The following is a 22,714-nucleotide window of genomic DNA, read 5'->3' as shown; positions in this document are numbered from 1 at the left end:
TGCTTCGCCTCTTGCGTGGGCTTGTGGCACAAGAGACTGCATTAACGGCCTCGGCCCTTGGCCTTGGATGCCTTGACAGGCTTCGCCTTGCCCTTCTTTGGTGGTTCGTATTCTTCGATGTGGTTGTGGCCAAACTCCTCACGCATGATACTGTTGGTCCAGAGCAAGCAGCGATCCTTGGGGGTGTCCTTGTCGACATAGGTCTTGTTTCGCGTCGACACTCTTGTCTTGTTGTCATCATCGTCCTCTTCTTGGGGTTTGTTGGAGTCCTCCAGATGCTTCCGCATCTTAACCATGTATTCGGCGATACGGTCACGGAACGCTTGTAGCTCCTTGCGCAGAACACGTTCTCGATGGCCGCGCTCATCGAGCCACGCAAGTAGCTTGTCAATGTCCTCCGGGTCGTCGTAAAACGCCCACTGGTTCGAGTTGGACAGGTGCGTCGGGCCTTCTTCTCGCTCTTTCCGCTGCGGGATAGTGTAGCCAAAGCGCTGCATGTCTTGAGAAAGGGCAGGTTCCTCCAAGTTTGGACCAAGTTCATACTCGCTCGGTCCCTGTACCCAAATTCGTCCGTTGGCGTACCCATACTCGGCGGTAGAGCTATTAGGGACACCGCCGAATGGCATGCCATTGTGCTCGAACCAGTAGTACTTGTTCAAGAATCGATCCTTGCCAAGGATCTTGCTACGATGCACAAGAGTTTCGCGCAGATCATCGTCAAGCTCGTTGATGTTGTCCTCGCACTCCTTGAGCTCGACTTTCTTCTTCTCAATCGCTTGTAGTAGTTTCTCCCATTCCTTCTGCTTCTTGGTCTTCTCAGCATCTGCCTTGGCCTTCTTCGCCTTCTCCTTACGAGCTTCTTCAGCAGCCGCCTTGCGCTTGTTCTTGTTCGCCGGGCGGGTCCTGCCCTTAGAAGTAGGTGCATCGTTGCCACCGTCCGCTTCGGCTTCGGCAGGTTCCTTAGACCCATCGTTAACGCTCGTCATGGATGCATCCACATCGTCATTCATCTTGGCATCCGTAGGCGACGCCGGCGTGTTGGCAGGAAGGTGGATCTTACGCTCCAAATCCAGCTTGAAAAGTTCATCAGCCAGCTCTTTGCGTTTGCGCTGGTACTCAATCTTTTCCTTGCGCAAGCGAGTCATTTCCTGGGCGGCGGCGACCAGCTGATCGCGGAAATTCTCAGTGACAACAGTAAGATTCAGAATCATCTCGAGCGCAGAGATGCGGAGGTTGACATCGAGCTTCGCGTAGTTGGTGGCGATGGTGGTGATGGTAGGTTCTTCATCAGGAGGGACAAGCTCAGCAAGGATTTCGTCACAGGCTTCCTTCCGCGCGGGATCAAAGGAAAGGCGGTAGAGGAGTGCGACCATGACTGCCTGCCATTCACCGTCCGCAAAGTTGCGAGTCTTGCACTGCTCGACCCAGTCGAATTCGTTGTCGAATTCCTCGGCTTTGTGGAGTTCTTTCGGAGGCTCAGGCGTGGGTGTGCGTGGTTTAGCAACAAGTTGGGCTGCACCCGACTTCCTCAAACTGCTACGAGTAGTTCGAACAGGCGGCTCGGGCTCAGGTGTAGGCGTTGACTCTTCGCTCGAATCTTCGTCTGATGAATCCTCGCCGTCGGCCATGTTAGGTAGGGACGTCTGGATTTTGCCGGAGTCGTTGACAATCTGCTTCAGGATTGCACAGTGCATCTCTACAAACAACTCACACTCGACTGTCTCATGCGAGAACCGCATAGCGTCGACAAAGTCATCGAAGGTGAAAGAGTCTAGCATGTAGATGGTATCGTGAACGTTGAGAGTCTCCCAGATACAGAGCAACGGGCCAATACTCTTCATCAAGATGCCGGTCTTTTTCTCGTCAGCCGGCGGCTCGACTCCTTCAGGAACGTCGTCGGAGAGGAACTTCAATGGTGGTCGGTTGACCTGTAAACGAGGTTGCTTGATCTCTAGGTCCTCGCATGGGTATTTGACATACTCAATAGTACGGGGCGGTGGAGGCGCTTGTTGAGGCTGTGGATGGTTTGATGGCCGGGGACCTTGCTGGTGGTTGAAGCTGGTTTGAAATGGGAAATTGATGGGCGGGCCATGACCAGGCGCATGCATCTGCATTAATTGCGCAGCAAGGGCAGGCGGCACCTGAGCCAGGAAATTGGGTGGTGGGCCAGTCACTATCTGCGGAGGTCCAGAGTAGTTAATCGGCGGGCCGTTGGCAAAATACGCTGGTCGATGAGGGTTTCCAGCTGCCCATGGAGGCATCACACCTTGTTGTGCGTAGGGCGGAGGGCCGCTTGCGGAGAAATTAACAAAGGTAGGCTGCGCTTGCCCAGGTGGTAAAGGCGGTCTATGGCCATTGACATGAGGACCATGACCGTTGGGCATCTGCTGTGGGTATTGTTGCTGAACAGGTTCAGTCACACCGTTGGGTACGCCAGTGCTAGCCCTTTTAGCAGCTAAAATAGCCTCCCGGGTCTTCTTGTCAGGAAGCTTGGTGGGTATGTCGTATCTCTTTGCCAAGCTGTCTTTGACCATCCATGGCGCACCAATCCATGACTCACGCTTCAGGGCATTGCGAAGGAAAGCTTTCAGGATGAGCTTGGAATAAGTCTTTCGATCGCGCTGGAGTTCTGATGCTTTGTATTTGGTGACGGTTTCCCCGCTGTCTTCCATAGTGATGACGTAGGTGTATGTCCGAATGTTGTCGTCCATGGACTGACCACTGAACATGCTGTGTAGTCGACTGCTGTCCGTGATCTCGGTGATCTTGCCGAAGCGGCGCGAGTGGTCGCCTTCGACGGAAACCCGATCATTCAGCATAAAGTGCTCCTTGAAATGCTGCGAACAGGTCAGCGTGGGTTTCTCTGTGGGTATCGGTTTCGCTTTGTGGACATACATCGTAGACATCATTCACTGTGTAGTATGTCAGCGGCACTCCTGGGGTAAACAAGCAAGACTGACTCACCTAGGTCATCCATGCGATGGTGGTCTTGAAACTGGACATAGTGAAGGACAGGAGACCTTAAGCCATCCGGAAAGATGCTGTTGATCTCTTTGGAAGCTTCCGTCTGCACGGATGTTACCTCTTCGTCGGCCTTGACGAGTATTGACGTGGAGCCTACCTCGCTCTCCTGGGCCTCGAAATAGGTATAGCCTGAATGACCAGTCGCCTGGCATGTGAAGCTCCGCTGTTGATAGAAGTCGAATCTACACCTCATGAGCGACATGTACCTACCTGACGTCATTCCAAATATTTGCTTACCTCTCAAGGAACCGCTCATAGTCTGTGAAGACCTCTCCAGTCTGTTCGATATGCCACACCTAACCAGCGACTTTAGCATATATGTTCCATGGTCCAACAAAGTATGTAGCGTACCTCAGTGCTGTCGTCGAGGTTCTTCGGCAGGGGTTCGAATTTGACGGGTTTACGCTTGTAGAGAACCTGGCAAACAATCAGCACATGCTCCTGTATATAACGCGACCCAAACTATACCATGTTGGCCTGATCCCTAGCTCATATAGTCTGTTCGACGTCCTCGGTGCCGCGTCGCAAACTTCGGAAGTGTCGCGACAATCGAAGCGCGCCGATTACCTCTGCTCGAGGTAGTTCGCGGTAAGAGGTGGGGGCAATGGCCCCTCTGTAGGCAGTTGATCGATTGTCCGTCTCTACGCGCCAGGAAAGGTGTTTCGAAATCGTCGTCGCAGTCTTCGGTGGTCCGAGTAGCGTTCCGAGACGCGTCGATCAGTTCCGAGAGCGCGTCTAGGTGACGTGTGGGTGAGTTCGCGAGTGGTAAGAGCGTGATAGTCGGGAAGTTGTGAGGTAGGGCGGAGAGGATTAGTCGGAGAGTAGTCAATGGGGGAGAAAAGCGAGCGGAGGGTAGTGGAAGAGGCCCGTAGTCCCTTGGCACTAGTTACCATACTTGATTTGGCAAGGACTGCCTTCGCACCCTACCACCCACGCGTCAAAGCTACACACCCCACTACCATCAAAATATCAACATATTTGGACTCTTTCGAATCGTAGCAATGAGCTCTATCATGCTGCGATATGCATGCATCGATTATTCCAACTTCGGCAAACCTTGTGCATTATCAAGTTCTGTGATAATCGGTCATGAAAAGCTCATGCCTCGAGCCACCCCGAGCAAACCCTTGGGGGCAGCCTGACCCACTTGCTCAATCACACCAACACGAACAACTCTACCCCAACATTCAGCCGCACATTAGAAGGCATGGTATTGTATATTATATCAAACATCATCCCCGATATCTTCACAGTATCAAGTTTACTCAGGAGTGTTTGTTCACTACCATGCTCGCACTGCTGCTGCCATATCTCCCATTTGCAGCACTGGTAGCAAGCGTGCCATACCCTTAGAGTATTCCAAACATCCACGAGACTCTCCAAAGTGGCCCAGCAGAAAGAGTCCCTCTTTGAAGGCTACCACTGGACAGCATGCGATTGCGCGTTAGACGAGTGCTGCTCAAGAAGATATCGGAACGACAAGTTTGCCACATCCAGAAGAGCTTATTTCCCAGGTCGTGTAATTAACAAGATCTATGTTCTAGACTTATCGGATACTCATGTATCTACAAATCAAAGTAAACTACCAGAAAGCCGACCCAGCTGCCCACCACTCCGACGGCTGAATACGAACTCGTGAACATGAGCGGCAGGAATTCATACCGAGAACCAAACACTAGGCCGTGGACCAGTGAGCAGTATGCGATCAGAGGTATTGAAAGAGCGATGTAAAGCAGGGAGAAGCGATCAAGTAAAAATATCCTAGGTTTGGGTGAACTATTGTATGTCAGCGGAGACCCGAAAGAAAGGACAGATTACATACGCAGGAGCTAGCCTATCGAAGGCGATAAGGAAAAGTACGAGCCAGAAGATAGTATAGACTGTCTTCACGGGGAACTCGGCGGCCGTGTAGAGGAGAGGAAAGAGGGAAACATGACCAGCAACAGCTAAGGGTCGGAAAGCGCCAAAATATCGACGATCTTGAAGCGCTATCAAGCTGAATGGAATTATCACGAGCAAGATTGCCTTCTCGTGGACATGCCAGCCGAACAGGAAAGATGCGTAGCCACACAGCGTTACAGCACCAATGAAGGCCTCCCAAGTAGGTTTGTACAAAAGGCGGAGGAGGACAGGCTGGATGACGTTAGTTCAATCGATCACCCAGGATATCGATACACGTACTATCTGTGTTCCAAGAGTTAGAAGGAAACATATCAATGGGTCTATGTTCGGAAGTACTGCGAAAGACGTGTCTCCCACAAGCCCTCGAGTGACGCTATTCACTGCCTCTTGATCAACATGAAGCCCAAGGCGCGGGGCCACTGGCAGTGTTAGCTTGATACAAAGTGGTACTGGGAAGCTGCATACGGTAAATCAAGACTCGGTCAGAGAACGAGTATATCGCCCAGACGTTCGGCGCCCAGTAGGCATGACACAGACCTCGCGAGAACGGGAACAGGCGACTGAACACTTGCCCTATCTGTCCCCACATTGCGAAGGGGCCAAAAGCGGCTGCGAAGACAGACACGATACCCACGCCCAACTTGATGCAATTGAAGAATCGTATAGTGAAATACGGGAACGACGACCGCTGCCCCAAGCAGTAAGCACGCAGAAGGTAGACAAAGTACGCAGGCGCGAGGTACAGGTAGATGTGCTTGAGACACAAAAGCGCTGCAAAGAGCAGACCGGACAATAGGAGGGTCGAATTGTTGCGGGCCAAGACCATAGAGAGGACCAAGAGGCCATAGAGGAAGCCATTGTACTGGAAATGGATGTGATCGATTATCAGCAGTCCTGGTGACAATAGGACAGAGAGTGCAGCGGCGTGAGCAGTGACTTTGGACTTTGAGGTCTTCACATAGCTGGCGAGCATTTAGTAACGGACAGATCAAATAGGGTGGTGTGTAAGTACAGGTGCAAAGCGTAGACCAAGACGAGCTCGGTTAAAATGACTGTAGTACGCTGGAAGTATACGGTCTGCCAGCTGTTGTATCCAAGATCTTTTACATTGAGCAGGCCAGGATCAACATAGGGTGCAGCTTGAGACATTAGCCATTCAAAGTAAGCGAAGAACGGCGGATAGTCCAAGGTCCATTCAGACGTTTTCTGGAGTGTGTTAGGCTGGAACAATTGCGTGGCGTTGACGGCATGGTTGTCTGACTTCGTAATACCACTCCTTGATGGGTAGGGAATGCGTTAGAGCAAGCCAGTTACGATGAACCTCGAAGTCGGTCGACTTACTGCCGGAGATGGTCAGCAAAGACGAGGAACTAAACTTCAGAATTGTGCAGCGAGACATACTAAGCAGGGAAAAGCAGCACCTTGAGCGCCGTAGCCACGACGGCGCACTGCGCAATGGACGGAGACAGCTGTGCCATGGGATAATTGACAGCGGGTTGATGCACGATCGCCGGAAAGCACAGATTGACCACCTGCAGTCGCTCGTAGTTGGGCGTCACGTGCTCGCTTATGGATAATCCCTGTCGTCCAGCATCCGTGGTCGCGTATGTACAGAACACGTCAACCTTGGAAACAGCAGAATACGCAAACGTCATTCTAGAAGTCAGCAAACCCCCAGGGGTGAGCATGACACACGTGGAGGTTTCGCATGATGGCGTTTGACATCTGATACCCCGAAGACGGAGCGCTCCGTGTTTGTTCCACACCTGGCGAACGCTCGCAGTAGTATACCCCGGAGCCAGACCAGACGGAAACGCTCAGTACGGCTTGCTGAGACGCGGCGATGGGCAGGCTGGCACTAAGGGCTATCCTTACGCCTGGAACTGGAGCCGCCGCAATACGATCTGGACCCTTTCGTGTTCGCGTGACAAAGGGAAAAAAGGGACCCGTCTTAAGAGCAGCACTATCAGGCGGCTCGTCTAGTCAGGGACGGTGTGCATATCTGCAATTACCCGTTGGCCGCGCTGGAGGATACCGAGCTGCGCCGTTGGTAGCACAAGGCCGTCTACGCCAGGCACGGGGGCGCGTCGCTGCACGAAATACCACGCCGCCTAGCACAGGCGTCTACGGGGCCAGAGAACTGCAGGGCAGCGGTTCGTGGCGACGGTGGTTTGCACGATTCAGACGTGGCCTGCGCGTTTAAAATGGGCGGTGCGCTAGTTGTCCGCTTTGGGCTGCCTCATTTGCGGATGCCTCCTAATGTGCCCTGCTAGTTAGCATTTCTCACCGACCTCTTTCTTCTCTCCTCCGCTCCGACTTCAGGTCGCATCCCTCTTCTTCGATCCCCTTCGTTCATTCTGTCCTCTTCTCCCCGCATCGAGGCTCCCGGCAAAGCTTGCTTCTTTGCACTTCATTCTTATTGTTCGCTCTTTTGGTGCACGCATCCTCAAACAAGCCACGCGAGTTTGTTCTTCGGCAGCTCTGGCCCACGGCATTTAATTGCGCCTCCACTGCGTCCACCGTGCAAGCCTGCGACAGTACCCTTCTGGACCTCTGTGCCTGCATCCTTTAGGCCCCGATTGCCTGCGTTGTGAGCGTGTCTTGTATTGTTAGACCTGCAAACGACTCGTTGCCATTGTGCTTTTGGAAGTACGTCTTGTCCAATGCGTCTCCACTGCCCTCAAACTAATGCCCTCTAGAACGCTCTACATCTTGTAATACAGCAGCATCTTCGCAAGCCCGGCGACCTCTCTGCAACCGGTTGCAACTTCACCTTCTGCCATACATATTTCGCCGTCCGGTCCAACGAGTCCCGGACGCAGTAATACACCTTCACCACGGCGGTTCTATCTCAAAACGCGCGGGACAGCTTCAGTCTGCCTCCGCACCTCCTCGGTATGCAGCAACACGACGGCGCCCCGAACGCCCCCAGCGGTCCTCGTCTCCAGTCGAGCTTCCACAGGCAGATGAACGGCGGTCACCACGGCTTCTCGCACGGCGCCTTCGCTACGAACCAGCCCGGCTATGGCGACCGACACCCGGAGAGGGCGAACAACATGTCCATCAATACCGGCAGACTCAACCCTGGCAACCAGAACGGCAACGATTTGCAGACTCCAGGAACTGGTTTCGACATGAACTTCACCCCTCTGCTCCCTTCGCAGTTGCTCCTCGGTAGCCCCTTCCAGCCAGGCTCGCCCTCGGCTTTCGCTTCCCCGCAGTTTCAGAACTTCGCACAGTTCGCTGGCCAGAATCAGTCTCAGCAACAGAACCACCAGAACAACCAGATGGGAAGCCCCTTGCAACAGCCTCTTTCGCCCCAGCTGTACCAGAACATGGTTTCTCCCACTAGTGGCTTTTTTGGTGGACCCCAGTCACCTACTGGAGGTTTCCCTGGTTACGGCGCGCAGGGTCTCGGTGGACTCGGCTCCTCAATGCCGATTGCTCCCGGTCTTGTATCTGGAACTAGCAGGACTGTATACCTGGGCAACATCCCCCCTGAGACCTCTGCGGAGGAGATCCTCGGCCATGTACGCAGTGGACAAATCGAGTCCGTCAGGCTTCTCCCAGACAAGAACTGCGCATTCATCTCCTTCCTGGACAGCAGCTCCGCCACTCACTTCCACTCTGACGCCATTCTGAAGAAGCTGTCAATCAGGGGTCAGGACATCAAGATTGGATGGGGAAAGCCGTCCCAGGTTCCCACATCTGTGGCCTTGGCTGTGCAGCAATCGGGTGCCTCTCGCAACGTCTACCTAGGTAACCTGTCCGAGGATGTTTCTGAGGACGAACTCCGCGAAGACCTCAGCAAATTTGGTCCCATTGATACCGTCAAGATCGTTCGGGAAAAGGCTATTGGTTTTGTTCACTTCTTGTCCATCGGAAATGCCATCAAGGCTGTGTCTCAACTTCCCCAGGAGCCAAAGTGGCAAGCGCCTAGGCGCGTATACTACGGCAAGGATCGATGCGCTTACGTTTCCAAGACCCAGCAGCAGAACGCCGCGCAGTACCTGGGTATCGCGCCTGGCTACGCTCATGTTCTGAACGGTGCTGACCGCGACATGATCTCCAATGCTCTTGCTCAGCAATCTGTCGCTGCCGCGGCGGTCGCGACCTCTGCTGGTGGTGTGAATAACTTGGGTAACCGAACAGTTTACCTAGGTAACATTCATCCCGAAACCACCATCGAGGAGATCTGCAATGTTGTGCGCGGTGGTCTTCTTCACCACATCAGGTATATCCCGGATAAGCACATTTGCTTCGTTACTTTCATCGACCCGACGTCGGCTGCGTCCTTCTACGCTCTTAGCAATCTCCAGGGGCTTATGATCCACAACCGTCGCTTGAAGATCGGATGGGGTAAGCACTCGGGTGCTCTCCCGCCTGCGATTGCCCTTGCTGTCAGTGGTGGTGCCTCACGTAACGTCTACATCGGCAACCTAGATGAGTCCTGGACCGAAGACCGCTTAAGGCAGGATTTCTCGGAGTACGGCGAGATCGAGCTGGTCAACACCCTGCGCGAGAAGAGCTGTGCATTCGTCAACTTCACCAACATTGCCAATGCCATTAAGGCAATTGAAGCGATCCGTGGCCGTGACGAATACAAGCGATTCAAGGTCAACTTCGGAAAGGACCGATGCGGTAACCCTCCTCGCCAGATGAACAGCCAGCAGGCCCAGGCTCAGCAAGCCGGTAGCGATGGTCTCCAGTCACCATCGCCTATCAACGGACTGCATCCTAACCGTGCTGGTGCTTCAGTCTCGCCGACTGGCTCTGGCGCACCAGGCTCTGGCCAAAGCACCAACGGCCAGTTCCCTTCCGTTCAAGCACCTGCTTCAGGTAACATCATGAACTCCGGCAACAACAACCCCCTCATGATGTACCTACAAGCTCAGCAACAGCAGCAACAACAACAACAGGTCGAGGCCAGCATGCAACAACAACAGCAGCAGCAACAGCAGCAGCAGAACCAGCAGCAATCTTTCCAGTCGCCGCAAGCTGCTTTCTACAGTGCCGACCTGAACACTCCTCAGCCACACCACTCTCACAGCTCCCATCAAAGCACATCGAGCTTCAGTCTGATTAACGGTACGTCAGCTGGTGGCTCAGGTGCTACTACTGTTGGTGGCCTCCTCGCACCTTCGAACCTCAACTCGCGTGGTCAACACTCTCGCGCTGTGAGCCTGCCCGCTTTCACTCAGGGCCCCTTCAACCACTCCATGCAGCAAACCCAAGCACCTCAGCAGGGCTCTTTCGGTAGCCTAAGCTCCGGCATCGGTGGTTTCGGCAGTGGCAACGGCGGTTACGGTCTTGCCATCCAGGGCGACGGTGGTCTTCCTGGCTGGGCAGAAGAAGAGGTTGGTGCGCAGTAAGCCTTACCTGGATGTCGTGTATCTTCTTCATTGTGCGATACTTATCCTTCATCTACTGGCTGGTTATTACTACTCCCTTCTTTCGCCTTCCCAGAAATTTCCTTTTGCATATGTCCGGTCTAGGGTTATGGCGCGAGCTGATCAAGCTTTGGGGATCGATCTTCAACTATGTGTTGTAATCTGAATGTGCGCAAGATGTTGCCTTAATACTTGACCTTACCACCTTCGCTTTCTTTTTTCTTTCTTTGCCCTTTACGTTGTTGTAGTTTAGATACCTGTAGGGATACCTAGGGATTTGGTAGGAGGCAATGAGACTAGACGGTCGTATGAGTGTCTAGGCAGGGTAGGCCTGGCATATAGTCAATCAAACTATAAAACTATCCATGATTCACTTGCATGCTACGCTCTATGAGTGCGTGTCGTGTCACATCTGCTGCTACATGTCCAGCTCAAGTTCTCGCATTGGGTATATGATGATAAATGGTGTGCAAACATTCGCTCATCCGCGCATGCGCAGAGCATCGCACCACATGCGCACCGCCGCCTCCGGTTCCTGGCCCTTTTTATTTGTTGTAGTCGAAGCCATCATCACTTCCCTGATCTCTGACCGGCCCAGATCGCGGCCATCCTTGATCCTACTCCAGCAGTCGCGCACCACAGCCTGCGCATACTCAATGTCGAGATCTTCTTCGTCCACCTGCATCGCTGCACCATTCTCCATTGTGCCATAGCCGGAATCCATGTTGCCATCCGTGTCCTCAGCGCCCAACGTTGTGCTAATGCAGATCACGACGCCGGGTGATGAGATAGCGCCCGACTGCGGTCCTTCACGAGTCGCTCGTAGCTCGCCGATTTGTATCGAACAGAGGCCCCCGCTATATGCTGCCCCCTCTCGCACCGCGAGTATGTGTCTAGGTGTCCACAGAGCGGAACACTGGTATCGCAGTACTGAGGCATGTGCGTCTTGTTGTCGCAGCGGTATCGACGTCATAGTTTCCTGTTGCGCTCGCGGTTGTGCAAAGACATATGTGCGGTTCGGTGCGAGGCTCGAAAGGTGGAGGAGGTGCTGGTATGAATGTACGTATGGCTCTGGTTTACCGTCTGCGCCCGCAGGTGGCTGGTAGCCCGGAGGAATGGTATCGCGAAATGCGCGGTATGATAGCGACCATGGTGTTTGCTGTCGCGTGGTGTTTGGGAAGCTGGTTTCGATGCCTTGGATGAGGGTGTTCACGATTGCGAGAGAGGCGTCGATGTTGGTGGAGGGGTTGGAGACGAAATATAGCCTACATGATTAATTCTTTGCCAATATCAGGTGTGTGGAAGGAGAAGGATTACCCGCTATATTTCATCTTGTCTATGTTGCAGTGTGTCACAGATAGGTCCGCTATACGTCAGGTAGAAATGGGTGGATTCGTCGTTTTAGACTATCGCATTTTTGTGTAGACGCTATGAGCGAGAGGCAGAAAATCTAAAAGTAAGAGCGCTCATAGCCCTGCTTGTGACCAAGGGTGCCAAAATCTGAAGTGGAGATGCGATCCATGGATGAGCGACGCGACGCAACCTGGAAGCTCCCACGCGGGTGGGGCAGCTTTTAGCGCGGCAGCGACAACAGCTCGTTCTCGTACAACCCGTGACAACATACCATGAATCCGCTCCACTTGTTTCTACAAGCTTTTCAACAGAACCCATAACGGAACAGCCCTCCACCGCGCCTTATCATGTTCGTCGTAACTGGTGGCAAACAAGCGTCTTCCTGTATCCCATGGGGAGGGAACTCTACCCTGAACTCGCGATTTGCGGAGCTACGCATATATACAGTACGCGAGGTCCTGTCGATGCTCAACTCTACAATGTTGCCCATCACGCGTTCCGAGATCCAGAGTGAGTTACCCTGGAAGTACAGTAGAGGCCCTGGACTGAAGTCTGTACCCGGAACGTTGATGTTGGTCGCCAGAGTGGTGTCGATCGTGGTTAAGTCCAGCTCATCTTCATTGACTATTTGGCCAGTCGAATTAGTCTCCCTCCAGCGTGTAATTCTGGCGCCTGGAAAGTAGACGTCAATCGCGATCCCATACTCGGCATTGTAACGGTTGTTAATATACTCTATCCAAGAGTCCCTGGATGGTCCAAAGTCTGCCGAGTCAGATGCAGCACGCCCAATCCGATTTCGTTCGGCAAGTACGCTGGCCCACTGCCCTGGGGTCATCAGTCGCCACTGCGCAGAGATGAAAAGTGACGCTATCAGGAATTTAATAGTCTGCCAGTCTCCGAGGCGGAGCCTCAGCATGGGCATCCAGCCTTGCTGAAGATTTGGCGGAAACCGACCCAGTAGTACACCTGCATGGACGACGGTTTTCATTGCCTGAAGAAACTGCAGCGGATCGTTGGAATCTTCGAGATCAATGCCAAACTGCATGCGGATATTTTCGATTTCTGTAAGCGGCCCAAGCATATCTTGGATCGTTGTAGCCATGAGAGCGAAGACAGCGGTGGTCAGATAACCTGAGTCAGCCCCAAGCCCCGGATCAAATCCGTGGTCGACATTAGGGCTTACGGTTTGAACCACGGTCTCCTGTGCTCGGGGTAGGAAAAAGCAAACTGCACGACAGGTTGGACATGTGTTCTGACCGTCTTCCTCATTTAGCCATCGATCTAGACACGACCGATGGAAGATATGGCTGCATATCGTCCGAATGATGGTATACGTATCGGGACTCCAGGGATCTCTGCAGATGGGACATGCCGGGTCGTCTGAAGGGGGCGACGGCTTGATGTGGCTCACAAAGTACTGCTCGCGCGACTGTGCTGGAGGGTGGTTCATATTGACAGAGGCCTGGCTCACAGTGCGGTACTGTTCAACTGCGTTGTACACCGATGGATGGCGAGGAATAATCCAATGTATTGACGGATTTTCCGGCCTTTTGAGGACGAAGGGACATCGCTCGCATACAGTGTGACTGCGCGTATTTCACACACCATCGTGTGGGATGTGGTTCACCAGGATGTGGTTCACCACGTAAGCCGCCATTTCACACATTTGGACGCTGGACGTAGGTAATGCGACAGTATATATAAGACAATGCCGGGCGTTGAGGGTGAAGACTGAAAGCTTGTCATCGAGTATATAGTCTCTACCGTGGCTTCTGCTGGGCGCCAATGCCCAGATAGAGACACAGTAGCAGTATATATGCATTCAGGTAAAGATTTTGGCAAGGAATTTGCCCTCACACTCTCTTTTCGGGCTTTGTTCTGGACAAAGGTCTTCCACCAAACATAGGGTGAATGTCAAGCAGCTTGCCTGTTGAACAACTAGTACACCGCCTTGTTAATGCTATAGATAGCTTAGATCTTGATATATTGCGCAATGCCGCAAATGGTTTTCATGAACTAATGAATGGCATCTTACGATCCATTTGGGTCCATCGCTCTGGTCATCCTCCATCCATTGACCAAAGGATGCTCGTAGTAGCGAGAATGCCGCGAAAAGATTGGCATCTTTTCATAATTCGCTGTTGAGTCCCTCTATGGTATGCTCTGATCGCTGTAGTGAATTGGCAGGAGTTGATGTCCCATGATGCTCTTTCTGTGGTTGCCCTTTGATCACATGAACTGGCCTGGGCGATAGAAGATGAATGTGGGAATGTGGCTTGAACCCGTTCGACCGCGTCTCATGTTTCATTGTGCCTCGATCAGATTACTCATCTGTGCACGCATCAATGTGTGAAAGGCGGGCTGCGGTGTTACCAAGCCCGTGTCTACTTCAACACTTCTCAAAATCAACACGCAAGCCGTCTGCTAAGTGCAGCGATGCAAGGTATAACGACTGGCATGTAGACTTTCGGACTATATGGTGATTAGTTTGATATGATGATTAGTTTGAAATGGTGATTAGTTGACTTTCTATAAGGCTGTATGGTCTTACGATGTAGATGTAACAGCTGTCAGTGTTCGGAAATTTAGCGGGATGATCCTGTCAGCAATTTCGTGTTCCTGTTGTCCATGGATATCTTGCGGAGTAATTACCAGTCCCTCGGTTCAGCCTCCAATGTGCCTCACGCCACCCATGTACTTCGTCCTGAAGATTGGCACTGCATAGCACTAGCCACACAAAAGCACTGCAGCTCCGTCGTACGTCATGATTCCCGTAGACCCAATGCGCTTTCGGAAGCTGATATCGCAAGAGCGGGGATTAATGCTCGAATGCTCGATAGGACGCATCGGCACCGCGCACTTTGCGCCTGCCTAATCTAGCGTAGAAAGGCGGGCTAGCGCCTGAGGCTTGTGAAGCTTCGACAACTCCACGAAGCTTCGCGGTCAGTGTTACAGCGGCCGACTGTCCAATCTCTTACCTAGTAATCATTACCATTGCACCGAGATGCATCCATAATTGTGGGCACTCTACCATCAAAGCGACCCTGGGTCCTTGGGTACCTGTATTGCCCTGAACCCCCAATGCCGTTCGGGATACGATCGTCAATCGTTCAGAGTACCAAGCACACCACGGCCTTCCTCTTCGAGCATACGTGCATGCATGCTCTTAATCTAGTTCCCTATCATATCCGCCTCGCCTATTCGCCCGACCGTCCTTTGCCTTGTTCTACATGGGTCTAGCAATGACAAGTACAGGGTAGCTCCTGCAGCTATGATGTCTTCTTTCTCGGGAACGCGCAAGTTCGCTACCTGGTCCGCGGTTCAAGCTGTGCAGCTATAAAGTGGTATAGCTCGTGCGACTGCAGCGAGGGTACGGCGAACCTGAGATCTTTGCCTCCAGTTCCTGTCGTGTTGTCTGGGTTGAAAGCATGGCTTCCCTCTTCAATGCCGTTGCGGGTCTCTCGCTAGCCTCAGTCGCGCTATCGTCGCCTGTCGCACCTCACATTCATACGCGGCACTACAACGCGACAAGTCCCTGCGCACAAGTCGGCACTGCCATTGTAGGCAAGAATGTCACTGCAGGCACCGCAACTGTACCCGCCGAACTCGCATGGGACTGCATCAACTCCGTCCCATTCAACCAGAGCGCTGCTCTTGCCCTGGTAGACGGTGTCGTTCCATACTTCAAATGGCAAAGTAACACCGTCTGGTTGAAAGACCCTCCAGCTGAATACGCCGAGAAGGTACAGCCAGCGGTTGATATCTGGGGCGAACTCGAGGAAATCAGGGAAAAGGTCAAGGGAGGAGAGTACAAGAACGAGTACGAAGTAAGGTGTCTCTCTCCTCGTTATGAAGAATATGAACTGATTCAGAACAGTTCGGTTTCGAGCTCTACACCCTCTTGCAAAGCACCCATGACGGTCACTTTGTGTACGTCCCCGATGTAGTCGGCACGGTTTTCAACTTCGCCCGTCCTGTACCACTCGTTTCCGTTTCGAGCGACGGAAAGGATCTTCCCCGGCCTTACGTCTATGCTGATGTCTTGGCCGAATCTTTCGGCAATGCTACGTTCACGCCTTCGCCCATTACCCACATCGATGGCGAGGATGCCAAGGACTTCCTGGAGAACTGGGCTCAGTACGGTTCCCTCCAGGACCGAGACGCGTTGTACAACAACGTCTTCTACGAGCTCGCCACTGTATCTCTCGGCCCGGTTGGATCTGGTATTGGAACCTTCGCGGGATCGGGCCGCGGTCGCTGGATTTACCCCGGTCCTACCACCGAGCTTACGTTCGAAAACGGTACCAGCCGAACTTATGACAACTTCGCCAAGGTTCTGATCCCCTTTGACGGTATTACCGACGGAGAGAGCCTCTACAAGCTCTGGTTCACGGGCAACCAGCCTGGAAGCGAAACCGAAGCTTCCAACACTACCTCGGCTACACCTACACCCTCTGCCACTACCTCCGCTACGCCTCTTCCAACCATCCCTGCGCCAGGATACCCGCCTCCAGTCCTTCGTGAAGCACACAACTTGATTGGTGGCTACTTCCTCGAGGGTGACTACTCAGACGTTGCCGTACTTTCCGTGCCATCTTTCGTCGGAATTGACAACGCACAGGAAGGGTTCCAAGATACTGCTGCCAAGTTCCTTGCCCAGGCCAAGTCCGCCGGGAAGAAGAAGCTCGTGGTTGACGTTTCAGCCAACGGCGGAGGCACCATCTTGCTCGGCTACGATCTGTACAAGCTGCTATTCCCGCAAGAGATTGACCACGCGGCTGCCGACCGCTACCGCGCCTTCGAAACTACAGAGATCTTGAACCGAAAGTTCTCTGAAGCTGCCGCGGGTGTACCACGTGTGCTTGAGACCAAGAACGAAACACTAGAGGATCTGGTCGGCAATGTTGTGTCCTCCGTCTTCAACTACCGAACTGATCTTGATGTCAATAGCGAGAACTTCGAGAGCTGGCAGGACAAGTTTGGCCCTGGGCTCGAGCAGAAGGGGGACAACTTCACCAACCTCTTCCGCTGGAACCTCAGCGACGTACTGACTCCGCTCAACTCCGGTGGTGTTTACGTCCACGGATATGGCCCCCTGTCGAACTACACTAAGGCTCCTTTTGCCGCTGAAGACATCGTCGTCGTCACCGATGGATACTGCGCATCAACTTGCACCATCTTCTCTGAGCTCATGCGTCAGCGTGCCGGTGTCAAGTACATCTCACTGGGAGGCCGCCCTCGTGAAGGTATCACACAAGCCGTGGGTGGTGTGAAGGGAACGAACAACTACCCGTGGGGCTACATTCAATCTGTGGCTCAGTTCACCATCGGTAACCTATCTACGCCTGAAGAAGGCGCTCAGCTCAACAAGACGGAACTAGGCGACTACTACGATGACACACCCTTTATCCGCTCTTCCAACAACGCGGTTAACGTCAACTTCCGCGATGGCATTCGCGATGGAGACGAGACCGACACTCCTCTCCAATTCATCTACGAGCCCTCAGACTGCCGTATTCTGTACACCAAGGCTATGACTGTTGATGTGACTGCTATCTGGAAGGCTGTTGCTGATTCAACCTGGGGCGGTGTCAGCCACTGCATTGCCGGAGACCTTGGTGGTTACAAAGCATCCCGCATGGCGAAGCGTGAGCTGAGCGTTTCCGAGAGGGCGCACAGCAAGAGGATGCAGTCTTGGAGGAGAGAGCTCAAGGCGGCTGACTACCCGCTTGATGTCAGGACTGATCTGACCGGCATGAACTTCGATGGCAATGGCATGATGTGGCCGTAAATTACGGGTTGTTGACATGATAGAATAAGGGCAATCATGCATCTAGATACGAAATGAATGTGATGGTCTTGATGCACCAGATCTTGAACCTGTGACATATGTTATGACAGTTCATGCAATGCTGCCTGTGCGTCGGGAACCATTGTCTTGCTTGAGTCGAAGAATGCGAAACTAGTTTCACTTCAATATTTCAGTGTGAATATGCTAAAACCAAGGGTACGCTAAGTTGACTGGCCTTGCGTGATAGTGAAAGAACTGGGACGGGCATCGATCACAAAGGTGACAGCACAGGCAACTACATGCTGCTCTCAATCCGGCGCGCCAGACTTTCACTCAGACAGGTGATGGTTCCATTTAGCGGCGTCACGCGCTTGCCATGAAAAGCCCATTCTTGGTCGATTTGGGTTGGATGTATTGAGTGACGCCTCTAGTCCTACGAATGGGTCGGTTATAGTGTTGGTATAGATTCTGACCTACCGCCGCATAGCTGCTACGAAGCTGGACAGAGGCCAAATTTCATCGTCTGGAAGCTTACCTTTGAAACCAATCGCTTGATCATCTAATGATCCACGAGGACGGTCAGTTGTGGTGTCGTCTGGATACTCATTCCCGACTTCAACATTGCTGAAGATGAACTCAAGAGCTTGAAGGGAGATGCGGACTGATTCGATGCCATCCAACTGAACAGGGCAACTACCAAGGCGATAGCTGTCTCTGGATAGTAACGTATCGATTCTCCCAACGAGATACATCGGCGCAGAATATACAGAAGCTCTAAGGGCCTCCGCGGTGCCTCAACGCCGGGTCCAACAACTGATCTCTCCGAAAGCGGAGCGTTGAGGCTCATGCGTCGGGAAAATAGCCATCCGCAAGAGCAATTAAGCTGCCGTCGATAGGCGCATACTCCTTTTGAGCACGATGGCCCTACAGTTCGTCGGTCGTCATGGCTACCCCTTCGCTATGTTTAGAATGTGGTGCCTGCGCAAGTCACGCTGCTATTCTTGCTTTTGCCGTTGCTTCTGCTATCAGCGCATAGGACAGATGGAGAAGAAAGCACACCCGAAGTTCTGCGTAGTACGATCTCCAGCGATTTTCTCCGATGCAGCAGAGGGAACGCACGTGTGCTTTTACTTCCGGTGTTACAGAGAAGCGGCAGAAGGAGAAAACCATTAGCGTGGGGTACTGGATGTCGGCATTGCAAGCCACGTTGACGCCATCGATCGATCCAACTACTCCTACACCACAAAGTGACATCGTGTGTTTTTCTCGGGGGCCGGGTCTAGGTGTCGGCGAGGTGTGGCAGGGGTTTTTCTCCCCTATTACATATAGGCTTCATGGTATCGCGACTCGCAGCACGGCATCGAGCCGATGCAACTTCTCTGCCGTTACTCCGGTGTTGACTCTGCCTCTGCGTAGCAACGTGGTCCGTATTGCCAGCCAAATAAGGTGATCCTCAGGTGTCAACCCGATCGCACGCAACAACGCATGAGTAGCCGGCTATATAGCGCAGTATAGAGGCGCTTACGTCTTTTCGGCAGCCGGGGTGGTAAGGGTCTAGACGCAGCGATTAGGCCAAAAAGCAGGTTGTCTGCAAGTTTCATCGCGCAACGGTTATAGCGGAGACAGCTTTCCTCCGCGTGCATTTTGGAATGCGTCGGGTAGGTCCATCCCGGCGGTTGGCCTTTGCATCGTTCGATGCCATTTGGCGCGGGGCCGCGGACCATGATGATTTGCACGTCATCGTCGATGTCCCAGCAAAAGACATGCGGGTAATCTCCCCGCGCATATGATCTACTCAAATGTTTACGTTGACCATCGCTCATGTCATGCCGATCCGATTGCGGTTCCACAGAAAAACTGACAGGCCATCATCATGCACGCGGGTCGCACGTTTAACGACCAAGGGCCTGGGAGGAGCGTGCACGGTGTACGGGAGAAAGCTTGAAAAGCCCATTGCTCACGGGAGATCTTCGATGTGGGCTTAACATCGTCGATGTGGCAGGCGTTGTGTCAAGCCAAGGCCGGCGCTATCAGGAGCAAGGCCGGGGTGGCGTTGGAGACGGAAATACGGGGAATGTGACCTGATGGTTGTTCCCTGGGAATAGATGGTCACTCCCTGGGCGAGTGTAGCGGGATTGGCAAAGCGAAACGGCGTTTTGTGGAGCACGTGATGTGTTCACTATGATGATACGCGTCGTGGGAAATGCGCGGATGATGATGGAAGCTCTCCGCGTTCGCAATTGGCGATAAGCTGATACGGATAAGGAACCTTATCACCGGATCTAAGTGATCACCCAGCCACGCACATGTCAAACAGCCCAGGAACCTTCCCAGGTTGGTTCAGTAAACTTCAGAGTCATCTCAGCTAACAGTACTAGGTGTCTAATTTAAGTTATTTAACTTATAATTTAATAAGTTTAGTATAGTAGTAAAAGTAGCTATACTATAAGTATAAATTTTATAATACTATAGTTACTTATTTTTAAGTAGTATAAATTTTTGCGTAAGTAGTACTTAAATTCTTATATAATACTTTAAAAATTATTTTTATTATAAAAAATATATAGCTACTTTATATACTTACTTTACTAACTATCTTTAAGTATAATAAGTATATATTAGCTATCTTAGATAGTATAAACTTAGTTTATTAGTACTTTAACTTTTTTAAGTACGCTAAGAACTAGTAAAAAGTAAGTAGTATATAGTAGAGAAAGTATTACTAAAAAATATAAGCTTTAGCTTATAAGTAAGCTAAAGTAAAGTTTCTTATACTTACTCTTTTTAACTTTTTAGTAAAACTTTACTTATTTACTTTATAAAAATATAAAGCTTTTACTTTTTTTTATAACTTTATAATTATTACTTTTAATACTAGTATAATAATTTTTTTAATTTATAAATAACTAAAAGTACTAAGTAACTTTAGCTAAAAGTAGTATAATAATAATATAAAGAAAATCTTACTAAAATTATAACTAAGACTATAAAAGTAAAGAATAAATTTTATAATAAAAGATAATTAGTTTATAATAATAGTAGAGATACTCTAGAAGTAGACAAATAATTAGTATAATTCTAATGCCTAACACCTCTGCAACGTAATGCTAGACACCCAGCCAACAGTAGACATCGGCCTTTGATCCGTTTCACGCGTTCCAACGGTGCTTTTGCTTGCGCGTTCACCATCTTCGATCCCCAAACTATGACTCCGTGACCCCCAATGTATTCTCTTTTCCTGATTAATCTGCAACGGCACCATCAAGGCGAGCAGTTGAGAAAAAGCCAAACACTGTACACGGTTGATTGCAAACTGTCCGCGCATCACGCGTCTGGCGTGGCATCGACCAAGTATCGCATTTCCAACAAGCCGATACCCACAATTAAAGCCGTCGAGATCAGCGTGCCCTGCATCGTGCCTGGCGCACGCCATCGAGCGATGTCATCCCGCCCCCTTCGACTCCCCTGCTTGAAACAGAATAGCGCTGACGCGGAAAAAGAGGAGAACAGCAGATCCTCTGAGCATGCGGTGGAAATGTAAAATCCCATGCACGAGTAAGTAATCCATACGACTGGATGACAGCGGGGGGAAGCGTGCCCGCGGAGGACAAAGGTAACCAGGGAAACGTTCCCCAAGCTATGTTTGACCTGAGACGTGGTTTGGGTGATGCTCCCACGCGCGAAGATGTGCGTTCGACGTGGTTAACGTGATCCGCGTCGGATGTTGGTTTTGCGAGACAGCAGTCACAGGGCACTTCTGGTGCCCGACAGGCGAAGTTCAGATTGGCAGTTCGCGCTATGGTAGTTGCGGGACTAGCGGAGAACGGATTCTGTGCACACGGGGGTTTTGTGCTTTCCGAAGATCATCGGATCGCTTTTTGCTGTGTATTGATGGACCTTGGCGGATATGGCACTGCACTGAAAGTGGAATAGGGGGCCGGGCAATATTGAAGCGGCAAATAAACCATCACGATGCAATATGAAAAATGTCATGGTTGAAAAAATTGAATTTGTGGGTCTGCGCAGTGCGCGACTGGTGTATTGTACAAATGGGGTATCACATGGTCAAATGCTCCTGCAGGCCAGCTGTTGCAGCGTAATAACGTGAAGGCCAGCTCCATGACTTCCAACTCGTGGTGTGCCTGACCACACCAACAACTGCGCAATGTCCTCAGGATATGAGTAAATCCGGAGAGGGCCAAAGTGTGCTACCGACTGGCTCAGAGGCCAATGTGCGGTGCCTGTTCCTCGCTCGTGCAGAGCTCCACGGCCGGGGCTGGAAAGCAAAACGGCTCACGTGGCGTGGGTTGACAGCGGATGTCTGTGTATGGGTGCAGTAGTGATGAGGCGATAATGGTAGCCGGTAGTCGAGATGTTGACTAGGCGGTAGGGTGTAGAGCGTGTTGGAGGCTCGGGTGGGTTTCAGCCCGCGCTGTAGCCAGTCATCCGTGCGCAGTGGCTGCAGTAGTAGCGGTTGGTGCCGATCTGGTACATGTTCGCCAGGCACTCGCGGCGGCAGCGGCAGCAGGAAAGTGTTGACGGCGAACCCATGCCCATGCTTGACGTGGAGCTGTTGGAGCTGCTGGAGGATGTGCTTGAGGTGCGCTGTTGCTGGATGGGCTCAGGGGCCGGGCGGTGGGCAGCCTGTGTTTGCAGCTGAAGCAGACGCGAGGCATCCGAGGGGCTCGTCATGTAGAGAGGTGGTGCCGAGCGGAAGGCCAGCAGCGGGTTGGTCGGGTCTGAGGGTGTGTAGGGCTGGTAGTCGGAGACAGGGCTGTGCGAGGGAGTTTCCTGGGAGAAGTGGACGGCGGGCACGATGCTGAAGTAGCAGGAGGGAGCAGTGGGGAACAGGTCGGGAGTGAGGTGATCAGCGGTCATGGTCTGGCTTGTATGTGTCTGGAGTAGGACGACGGCGGGTGTGAATCACACAGCGTACGTGGGATCGCGGTCGCCTATATGCTCGTACAGCCATCGAGCGATGGCAGATCGGCCAGTCGCAGGCCGCGTGCTGGGCGGGCGGTGCGGCCGACTGATTGGCGCGTGGCTGGGCTGTGGAACACGTCTGGCAACCATCCAAGACGCTGGGTCCGAAGTCTTTGCTAGGCCACCACCAGGCTGAGACGCGCCCGCGCCGATCGCCCGACTCGGTCTCGATCGTGGCTGCTCAAGCCCCCCGCACACGGCCAATCCTGCCCGCCCACAGCATAGCGACGTTTGTGCATCGCGATCACGCTGCAATTCCATCGCCCACGAC

At 52.3% G+C, this 22,714-nt stretch overlaps 5 protein-coding genes across 5 annotated transcripts; 2 read left to right on the top strand and 3 right to left on the bottom strand.

The window, feature by feature from the left end:
• Positions 1-41: 41 nt before the first annotated feature.
• Positions 42-6,404, bottom strand: J4E87_002775 (uncharacterized protein; the record flags this gene model as incomplete). Its single annotated transcript, XM_049374409.1, has 12 exons — positions 42-2,837; positions 2,896-2,912; positions 2,965-3,206; positions 3,262-3,320; positions 3,376-3,441; positions 4,713-4,800; positions 4,847-5,157; positions 5,206-5,345; positions 5,392-5,888; positions 5,939-6,132; positions 6,188-6,266; positions 6,328-6,404. 12 exons carry the CDS (start codon positions 6,402-6,404, stop codon positions 42-44), a joined length of 4,566 nt encoding a protein of 1,521 aa, XP_049235400.1.
• Positions 6,405-7,823: 1,419 nt separating this feature from the next.
• J4E87_002774 (uncharacterized protein) lies at positions 7,824-10,298 on the top strand (the record flags this gene model as incomplete). The annotated part of the gene is made up of 1 exon (XM_049374408.1): positions 7,824-10,298. One exon carries the CDS (start codon positions 7,824-7,826, stop codon positions 10,296-10,298), a length of 2,475 nt encoding a protein of 824 aa, XP_049235399.1.
• Positions 10,299-10,797: 499 nt separating this feature from the next.
• Positions 10,798-11,647, bottom strand: J4E87_002773 (uncharacterized protein; the record flags this gene model as incomplete). Its single annotated transcript, XM_049374407.1, has 2 exons — positions 10,798-11,581; positions 11,634-11,647. The coding sequence occupies 2 exons, from the start codon at positions 11,645-11,647 to the stop codon at positions 10,798-10,800; spliced, it is 798 nt and encodes a 265-aa protein (XP_049235398.1).
• A 3,450-nt stretch (positions 11,648-15,097) lies between these two features.
• Positions 15,098-17,460, top strand: J4E87_002772 (uncharacterized protein; the record flags this gene model as incomplete). The annotated part of the gene is made up of 2 exons (XM_049374406.1): positions 15,098-15,496; positions 15,547-17,460. 2 exons carry the CDS (start codon positions 15,098-15,100, stop codon positions 17,458-17,460), a joined length of 2,313 nt encoding a protein of 770 aa, XP_049235397.1.
• Positions 17,461-21,882: 4,422 nt separating this feature from the next.
• Positions 21,883-22,338, bottom strand: J4E87_002771 (uncharacterized protein; the record flags this gene model as incomplete). The annotated part of the gene is made up of 1 exon (XM_049374405.1): positions 21,883-22,338. The coding sequence occupies one exon, from the start codon at positions 22,336-22,338 to the stop codon at positions 21,883-21,885; it is 456 nt and encodes a 151-aa protein (XP_049235396.1).
• Positions 22,339-22,714: the final 376 nt, after the last annotated feature.

The sequence above is a fragment of the Alternaria ethzedia genome (assembly GCF_023757985.1).
Source record: "Alternaria ethzedia strain BMP 0044 chromosome Unknown scaffold_5, whole genome shotgun sequence".
NCBI lineage: Eukaryota > Fungi > Ascomycota > Dothideomycetes > Pleosporales > Pleosporaceae > Alternaria > Alternaria ethzedia.
Note: the sequence above shows the minus strand (reverse complement) of the source record. Positions and strands in the feature narration are given on the sequence as shown.